Source organism: Thunnus thynnus, chromosome 10, assembly GCF_963924715.1.
Source record: "Thunnus thynnus chromosome 10, fThuThy2.1, whole genome shotgun sequence".
Classification (NCBI taxonomy): Eukaryota; Metazoa; Chordata; class Actinopteri; order Scombriformes; family Scombridae; genus Thunnus; species Thunnus thynnus.
Genome location: NC_089526.1, coordinates 12420142 through 12430124, shown reverse-complemented (window position 1 = coordinate 12430124; position 9983 = coordinate 12420142). Strand labels below are relative to the sequence as shown.

At 38.8% G+C, this 9983-nt stretch overlaps 1 protein-coding gene across 1 annotated transcript; it reads left to right on the top strand.

Annotated features, from left to right (window-relative positions):
• Nucleotides 1-32: 32 nt before the first annotated feature.
• On the top strand, nt 33-9636 carry ddx61 (DEAD (Asp-Glu-Ala-Asp) box helicase 61). Its single transcript, XM_067600996.1, has 13 exons — nt 33-208; nt 1166-1949; nt 2597-2660; nt 2882-2986; nt 3494-3623; nt 4186-4332; nt 4766-4860; nt 4947-5069; nt 5165-5293; nt 5946-6126; nt 6218-6319; nt 6835-7056; nt 7800-9636. Exons 2-12 carry the CDS (start codon nt 1771-1773, stop codon nt 7047-7049), a joined length of 1470 nt encoding a protein of 489 aa, XP_067457097.1. The 5' UTR covers nt 33-208; nt 1166-1770; the 3' UTR covers nt 7050-7056; nt 7800-9636.
• Nucleotides 9637-9983: the final 347 nt, after the last annotated feature.

Genomic DNA, 9983 nt, shown 5'->3' with positions numbered 1-9983 from the left:
AGTTCGACGTCCTTCGGAACAAGCAACCAGCCCAAAAACTAACGCGCGGCCATGTTGAATTGTCAATATTCTGAAAGAAGACACAAAAGAGTGACAACTGTGCGGACTTCTCGAAACAGCGAGTCTTTACTTAACTTGATTAAACTGTCGAAATAACGTTAAGCAACGTCACAACCGGGAAGACTTTGGGTGGATGAAGCAACTGAAGGTAGCATTTTCTTCAAGCCTATTGGTTAACATTACCGTTAATGTTAACACATAACGGCTAAGCTATCATTAGCATGCTAACCTGGTTGGTTGGTCAAGTTGGATAAAGTTTAGAAGTAGCAGGTACCAACTAAGAAGATTCGCGTAGGTGGATCTGCGTTGTGCACGATGTTCCTATATGGACAGTTTGAAACAGAGTCACTCCCACGATCGGGAACAAGACCGAGTTAAACGTTAACGTTAGCTTGTTAGCTGGATGATCAAAGCCACGTTGCTATGCATAAAGTTTTAACAATGCTTACAGTCGTGCTAGTTAACTTGTGTCAAGCTACCTTCGCTATCGACACTGACAACAAAGTGTTCACGAAAGAAGAGACCCACGGAGCCATGTGCTGATGGTTGTCTTTACAGTTAAAAAAGTCCGGTTGCTAACTAGAAAAACAACTTTGTCCGTCAGGGAGAGTGGGGGTTGTTTTTTTTAGCCCAAGTTAGCACTAGCTTGTTAGCCTTGGCATCTCAATAAAGCCCCACTGCAAAAGTTGTTATTTGTCACGTCAGAATGAAGTTATTTACCTCACAATTTTCGTCCCATTTATTCGTCTAACATGCCTTAGTTGAATCTGTTGGGGTGCAAAGGTAGTCAACTATAAAAATTAGTTTGAGCTGCTGTTGGTGACATTTGGTGGTTTTGTTAACGTGGTATTGTTTGTGTTTCAGCTTATCAAAGGTAGCTTTTGCTAGTGCACACACATCTGAATGTATATCATTGATCTCTAGTGTTTTTGGGTAGTTTTCGTTGCTAACTGTGCAGTTTATTATTATTATTATTATTATTATTATTATACTGTTATTGTGTGACTCGCTTGTTAATGCTCAAAAATAACCACTCGTGATTGTTTATTGCCTGACAGGTAACCTGGAATTTTTCACTTCACTTTCCACTTTCTTCACTTTGCAGACTGCCATCACAACTTTTGCTGTAAAAGAAAACGGATTTGGAAGAAGATGCCCAAAGGCATTAAAGGAGGATAGTCCATTTAATAGAAGTTTGCTGGAGACTTCTTTGAGCCATTATTGAGCCCCAGCAAACGCATCAGAAGACTTCTTGGTGTCAAAGAAAAAGTCTGAGATTTGATTTTGCCACCGGCCATTTTGAATGTATAAACACAAAAAGATACTCGAAAAACACAAGAAAATTCAGGATTACCATACAGCAAGGATAAGGGGACTCTGAGACAAACATTTTGAATGAAAAATAAGAGTTTATGTTTTGGTCACATATTTGATTTATTTATTCATATGAATGTTAATTTCTCCCTTTTTTGGAGAGTTGTCTTGTAAATAGACAGAATTCATACGCAGACCTCTTCTTTTCAAGAGGTTTGCATGTCGGATCGTGTACACAACACATTCTTTAAAAACGAAAGATAGGAGAAAAGGGTTATTTGTTTTTCATTTTCTAGTTGTGTTTTTGTTTTTTTACACACGGGTGCATTAAACAGAACAGTGGGAAAGAGGAACATTACTCACTGTGAGAGACTTGTCAGTTAAACTGTTGAACCCATGGCCACAGCAAGAACCGCAAACCCATCACCAATGATTGGATTGAATAAACCAGCAAATGGACAACTCAGAGGACAGACCAAGCCAGCTGGCCAACAGTTGGGACCTCTTTCAACTGCCCAACTGCCCAGTGCCCCCCAGAAAAAGAGCAGCATTCCTCAGAGCAGTGGGGGCATCAAGTAAGACCCTGATCCACATATTCCATCACTTCTGCAATGAAAATTTAGTTTTTGTATCAGTTAAAACACTTATGCAGCTACACCATTTACACTGGATGCAAGAATCTGCTAGTTGTAATTCTTCCCTCGAGAACAACACTTATAATAGGTGTTTCTTATGCAATACACTTGTTTTTTTAAACAAAATTAAAAGAAGATGAGTGTCATACATGTATAAGAGTGTCTAAAGCTTATTACATGTTTCAAAATCTCAGGATCCCATGTGAAAGCTCAGTACATCCCAACATGATTTTGACAAAATATCTCTGAATAAACTATGTATCTCCTCTCATACACCCCTCCATCATGGTTACTTGCCGGGACACCTGCAGTCATAACACACTTGTTAAGTTGCCAATGGTATGTTATGTTAACTTTATCAGACATGGGAGCTAGTACTTTTAGGAGCTTCATTACTTATGAAGGAATACAAATAAATCGTTTTTTTCCATCCAGCAACCCAATCCATGGAGTGTCAGTAATATACATGGGAAAATTTTAAAAAACAATAACTGGATTTTGCGGTTTAATATGTTTCAGAGCCGTCTTTTGTCAGCATGTTATTTTGTTATTTACTGAGATGTGACAATGTAAATTCTTACAACTAGGTTTGGTGATGACTGGAAAAAGTGCCTGGAGCTTCCTCCAAAAGACAACAGAATGAAAACCTCGGTAAGGAAACTATTAGTAATAGCAGAGAGAATTCTTCAGACTGACTTTTCATTTCCACCTTCTCTGTTGAAATCTAAATGTGGAAATGTTTTTTGTTTTAGACTCCGTAAATGTATGTTGGCTTCTAATGTCACATTAAAGCTTAGACCTCTGGGCCTTTAAAGTTGGTGGGGATCCTCTAAATAAACTGTAACTTCATGTTTCTGCTTTGCATTTCCCAGGATGTGACGTCAACGAAGGGAAATGAATTTGAAGACTACTGCCTAAAGCGGGAACTTCTAATGGGAATCTTTGAAATGGGATGGGAGAAACCCTCCCCTATTCAGGTAAAAAAGTGATGATGTTTTTAAACCACGTTGAGGCTGCCCTAAAATGTAGAATTACAAAATTAACTGTGTAACTGCACTCTGTAAAAGCTCCAAACTTTTTTACGTTACACATACATATAAAATTTGAGGAAGGTTGGCCGTAACAGAAATTTGGGCCTGTCTTGCACCGCCTTCTAGTCAGCCAGATTCCCATCACTCTAGCTTGCGATTACCTACTCCTTAGTTGTATGTAGGAGTGTGGTACACTAAAAAACTTAATATAGTCTCCCTTTTTTCCTCTGCATCTCATCTGAACAACAGATTGCACAGTTTTGGTTGGTGGTAACATTGCAGTAATAGATGGTCTTCACTGTAGTACAAATTGTAATATTGTAATGTTACAGACCTATTTTAGAATCAGTGTGCATGTTGGTCTTCATGATTCTTTGCCTTCTTTCCAAAAATTCCATTGTGTCAAGTGAACCTTGCCCATTGCACTAATTGGACTTGTTTGTCTGCCTAAAGGAGGAAAGCATCCCCATCGCTCTGTCAGGCAGAGACATTTTAGCTCGGGCAAAGAATGGCACAGGAAAAAGTGGAGCCTACCTCATCCCTCTCCTGGAGAGGATAGACATAAAGAAGGATCATATTCAGGGTGAGTTCCTGCTGCCTCTGCCTAATAGTTTGAAACAGTTGCAGTGTGACAAATGTTGATCCATGAATGGCTTGACTTTGAGGGGATGTATTATTATTTTGAAGTTGTATTAATGTTATAGAGTAAAGATGTGCAGATATATTTAACAAACAAAAAATGAACCCACTTTTAAACTGAAGAAAGAAAGTGAAAGAAAGCGTGGGAGCACAAGTTTGTCAGTGTGGAAAGCAGCCCAGATTTGGCTGCTTTCCACAAAGAATTTCAACTAGTTGTTTCCAGATATTTATTCCCATTATGTGACCTACATTTTACACACAGATAATTTTTGTGTCATCCAGCTCAATTTTACAATTATAAGTGTGTATGTTAAGTGACCACAGTCTCTGGAGAATATCGTTCTCCTACCATATGTATGTTGGTGAACAGGTTTTTGGTTTAAAAATAAAGTTGGGGGTTTTTTTTTGGGCTTTCTTTTTATGAGCACCAGTTTTATCTAATTTTCTCTATGCATGTCATCAACCCTTGCATTTCATCAGCCCTTCCCATTTCTGTCTCAATCCAGCCATAGTAATGGTCCCCACAAGAGAGTTGGCCCTGCAGATGAGCCAGATCAGCATTCAGCTCAGCAAGCACCTTGGAGGGGTCAAGGTCATGGTTACCACTGGGGGAACCAACTTGAGGGATGACATCATGCGTCTCGATGAGACAGGTACTTGTCATGCCGTCAACGTTCAAGATGACAAAAAGTAATGTTTAAATTTATAAGAGTGCAGATGAGTAAGATGAGCAGTGTTTCATGGGATATTTTTATCTTATCAACTGAGATCATGACTCATTTACACATCAGAACAAAAGTCATTCTTGCTTATGCTTTTTGTTAGAGAAAATGTTTGTTTATAAGGTGATTTTATCCATGAGCTTGTATTTTTTCTTTAAAATACATTTTTTCCTAATTTTTGTACCATTTTGGCTCATTTCAATTCAAAAAATGTTGACAGCACTATCTTAAAATTCCACTGACAAGCACTTAATTTGACCCATTTTGCAATGGCCTGAACCAGCATGCTGTGCAATAACATTGCACTTCTGTTCTTGGTGCAATATGTTGATGTGTGCTGTTTGTGCCCTTTCTGTCCTAATAGTACATGTAGTGATTGCTACACCAGGCAGGATACTAGACCTGATCAAGAAGGGTCTGGCAAAAGTGGATAAGACACAAATGATGGTGATGGATGAGGTCAGTTGGGCTCTTTTTTCTTTTTTAAAATAAAGTTTTTACTGACATTCAAGTTGCCCTGATTCTATAATTACCTGTTTATTCAGGCAGATAAGCTCCTGTCCCAGGATTTTGTGGTCCTGATTGAAGATATTATCAGCTTCTTACCGAAGGGTCGTCAGATTCTGCTTTACTCTGCCACTTTCCCCATCAGTGTGCAAAAATTCATGGTGAGAACTCAAATAGCAATTTGATTCCCTAAATTGGTATTGAAATCTTGTTTGCTCTATGCGGTACACTTTGAAAATGTAAATGTTTTGTCCAGAATAAGCACCTGCAGAAGCCTTATGAGATCAACTTGATGGAGGAATTGACCTTGAAGGGCATCACCCAGTATTATGCCTATGTGACTGAAAGACAGAAGGTCCACTGTCTCAACACGCTCTTTTCTAGGGTGAGTGTTCTTCGCTTACATCAAGTGTGGCCAACCAGTCAGATACTAAGAGCCTGATAAAAGCTGTACCATTTCAAATAACTCAGTACCAAGCTGAAAAGCAGTGTTACACTGCCCTCTCTGGTGGAAAGTTTCAAGATTTATTCAATTCATAAATGGTTTCTTAATCGATTTTTGCAGAAAATGTACAATGTTATCATATGTATAGATGCCACAATATAAATGTACATATACTGTGATTCAGGATTTTATCCATATAAAAATGTAAAATACCATGGAAACAAACTTGTTAAGTTACAAGGTGAAGGTATAGTACCAGTGTGTGATTGGTCTTCTGTGAAGTGTGAAGTTTTGTTTCATTAATTCAAGACACTGGTTCTCATATTAGGGCAATGCTTTATACATATATACATAAATTGATACATAAATACAATCTGGATTCAAAATGAAATAAAAAGACAAGATATGAAAAGAGGACTGACATATGTGCAGGCTAATAACCGCATGCAGCTCGCAAGCTGCTGTTTGGCAAATCCTTGCATAAACTGTGGCTTAGGTAGACCCATAGGATACTTGAGACAGATAGCGTAATGAATTTAGAAGTTAATTCTTTGCTCGTCAATAATCATGAATCTATATTTTTCTATTACAGCTTCAGATCAATCAGTCAATCATCTTCTGTAACTCCACCCAGAGGGTTGAACTTCTGGCTAAGAAAATAACTCAGCTGGGCTATTCGTGCTTCTACATTCATGCAAAGATGATGCAGGAGTACAGGAACCGTGTGTTCCATGACTTCAGGAATGGATTGTGCAGAAACCTGGTCTGCACAGGTATGTAAATGTTATGAATTTTAAGATTTATGGTGGAAATTTAAATTATTAATGATGAGTAGCTTGACTTGATATACATGCTTTCTTGCAGACCTATTCACTCGGGGAATCGACATCCAGGCAGTAAACGTGGTCATCAATTTTGACTTTCCCAAAAATGCAGAGACCTACCTTCACCGCATTGGCAGATCAGGTAAAGATTAACTGGTATAATGTATAAACTCCTGTTTGGTTACATATACCATTTCCAAATCTGGTACATACAGGTTTAGGGAACAGATTGGTAAACTGAGAGCACTGATTGCTAACTGTACGCATAGGTCGGTGTGTGAACGATTGACTGCTGAGACGGCTTGTGAAACGCCTCAGGCTCTCTGTGATCACTGATGCAGTGATTTAATGCAGCTGCATTCACAATATAGTTGTTCCCATTTACAATTTTTTTTTCGGTTTCTGTTGTCAGATAATGGAACAAATACAAAACTTGATCATGGTTCATTAACGCTTGGCTGTGTGACCAAGCTGCTGAAGTGAATGTAAAATTATTTTATGATCTGTACAATGTCAGACAAAATAAACTGTTTACCAACATTTTTTTTAATCAGTTAACAGATTTTTAAATCTATTTTTTCCTTCTGCCACATGATCCCTGGGGGGGCCCCATACTAACGCTAAATAACATAAACACTCTGTCTCTTTTTCTGTCAGGGCGTTTTGGTCACCTGGGTCTGGCCATCAATCTGATAACTTCAGATGACAGATACAACCTGAAGAACATTGAGGACCAGCTGATTACTGACATCAAGCCAATCCCTGGCAGCATCGATAAGAGTCTGTATGTTGCAGAGTTTCACTCTGTTGACCCTGATGATGATGGTGATGACTGCAGTGGAGCCAAAAACAAAGAACTGGGAGCAGCCTGATTGAATGGTCAGTTCTCTGAATAGCCCACAAACCAACTATGGCTGAAATTAAACCTTTAAGATTGTTCAGTGTATGTATAAACTCACTTAAACCTGTTTTATTGTCAGTCACTGATGTGCTACTCTGGACTTTGGGGTTCCCTTGTTTTTCGTTGTCTACACAGGTCATGTTTCAGCTGCATTTTTTTAGTCGTCCATCTGACTCCAAAAAAGTACTGAGGGTTAATGCTCAGCCTTGTGCGTGGCTGGTGTTAAGATAAGGTGTAAAGCTGCTGCACTGGTGGCTAATGAAGAGGGGTCAAGTTCTAGTTATTCACTTAACTGCCCTTAACTGACCTTCTTATATTGCCAGTCCAGGGATTGACTGGTGAAAGCATGATCATGAACTCACTTTTAACATTCTCTAGCAAGGAATAGGTTACAAGCACATTATTTGGTGGAATAGGTTGTACACAGTGTGTTCATAACACCAGAGACATCCAAGTTCTCTAGCTTGAAGGAGAGCAAATACTAACAACCTTGCTAATGAATAGTATCCTCTTTCATCAAGAAGATTTACTTAAGTTTTACAGGATTTAAAGGTGAAAGGTTGTCAGCCTCAGGCTGCACAACAGCAGTCAAATTAGATTTGTACAGAGCTAATCAGCAGACACTGCCAGCTGTCCTGTTCTGCAGAATAGCTTGAGCTGTGACTCATTCACATGGTTTTCTTCGGAAATTCTAACTCAGATTTTGTGGTTTGTTTTTCAGGGGAAACATGGCGTCTGGCATTGATCACACAGTTTTGGCAACACATCACCCAAGATTCCAAGTGAAGATTTCTCTTGCCCACTTTTGGTCTATTAATTATTTCTTTTCACTTTCAGTTTTAGTTGACAACAAGCTTCAATCCTGGAAACTGGTATCTTCACCTCTGAAAACTATCATTTTCATCAGTTAAACTGTTGCTACACTGCCAGCTATTTTCACCGTAGCATGTGATTTTGAAATCTGTCATTGAACTAAGCCACTCGACAATAGATGGAAATTGTAACTTTTTATTTTTATTGTACTGATGTAAGAAGTGAAATGTGAAACCAAAGGTGGACTTGAATGATAGAGCCCAGCTCACATCCCTGCTGTGCAGATGTACTACATTGGCCATGTTAACATCCCACTGTCATGCCTTCTGGGCAGATTGTTCAAATGGACTGTGCTTTTTTGTAACCTAGGCTCAGTGGTCACTTTAATTACTATTTGGTAGGCCCCCAGAATAGCCTGCATTTGTCGTGGCATGGTTTCAACAAAGTGCTGGAAACATTCCTTAGACAGTTTTATGTTGACATGAACCTCACACAGTTGCTGTCTGTAACCCCCAAAGACTGTTGTGTTTGAAAATCCCAGGAGATCAGCTCCAACAATCATTCCACAATCAAAGTCACTTGGATCACATTTTTCCACATTCTGATGTTTGATGTGAACAACTGAACCTCTTGACCATGTCTGCATGCTTTATGCATTGAGTTGCAGTCACTTGTTTGGCTGATTAAAATATTGGCTTTACTGAGCAGGTGTACCTAATAATAAAGTGACCACTGAGTGTAGTTAGTTATGTAGCTTTAGACAATTCCTGTATGGTATTGGAGTAACAAGAGGGAACCAAATTTGGAAGAGAAGACAAAGAATTACAGAAATTAGAATATAGATGGCTTCAGAAACCAAAATGAGCACTTTGCTCTGTAGGATGTTTAAAACAGGGCTGCTATGATGCTCAATTACAGAGCACCTGAAACTGTGATGCTTGAAATGATTTTTTTTCACTTTTTATACCGAAGTGTTTACTGCAATGTAGTGTTAGTGACACTGTAACGCATTTTGTCAAAGCACAGACCCAATAATGAGAATAAATCAGTATTGTGAAACTTCTTTGATCCCTTTAAGGCTCTAGCACAAGGCGGCATTTTCTCAGGTGTTGAAGTTACCAGTAATCATGTAAATGTGACAGGTTGAGGGACCCCAGTTAACATGTTGTTGAAACCAGCCAACTTTTTCATCTTAATGTAGTTTCTTTGTCCCTTCTTCCCTCCAAAGTGCCTTAGTCTAACGCCAGACCTTTACCCTGGGCCAACTTGAAGATGGCACCCCTACAATTCCATATTAGTTTTGAAAGCACAGTTGCACTCTGAAAGGGCTTACAGTTTTTCCATATTGTTTGTTACAAATGCATCTGTTTCATAACACAGACCAGCTAGAACTGTTGTGGACTCATTGACTTCAGTACAATGTCACAAAATTGTCTAAAAATGTCTTCAAAACCTTAACATTCTGGATGTTTTCAAGCAGAGCATCTACTCTTGCACATGCGTGTTGCCTCCTTGGGTGGCCATTACATTACTGCCAAGCACCAGCAGGGAAGGTATTTGTGTGTTTCCTCTTCTAAAGCATCTAAAGTAGTAATTGGACCTCCACCCCCATCTCCATCACAAATAAATACATTCATGAGTTGACAAGACGTTAAGTAGGGAGAGAAAGCGAGACAGGCAAGAATTTATTTTCTGTTAAGTGTGTCGATGCCAACGCCTCAAATAAAATAAAAAAGTCCAACTGACTGGAGTCTTCTATTTTGTTGGGTTTTTTTTAAGTCTGTGAAGGCAGTGTGCCACTGTTTTGTAAATGGTGATTGAATAAGTCTCACACTGTATATCCAGAAGTGAAGACCTTTTTAAAAGGAAGCAAAAATGTCTTCAAGGATCTAAAGCAAGTCCATTGGTCCATGACTTTGCCCTTATTATATTCTATAAACTGAATGACTGAGCATTTTTTAATTTACAATTAATTTCACACTTAAGTAGCTAGTGACCTGTTTCCCTGGTTGGCCTAAAGGCCAAACTTGCCCTTTTTTTTTTTTTTAATTAGTTTCATATTCCAGAGGTATGTTAGGGTTTTTCCACAGCA

Bases quoted from the DNA above. Each gene is read 5' to 3' on its own strand.
- ddx61 (XM_067600996.1), top strand. From the start codon at position 1,771: ATGGCCACAGCAAGAACCGCAAACCCATCACCAATGATTGGATTGAAT. The intron at 1,950-2,596 runs GTAAGACCCTGA...TCTTACAACTAG, and splicing joins CAGAGCAGTGGGGGCATCAA to GTTTGGTGATGACTGGAAAA. The intron at 3,624-4,185 runs GTGAGTTCCTGC...GTCTCAATCCAG, and splicing joins AAAGAAGGATCATATTCAGG to CCATAGTAATGGTCCCCACA.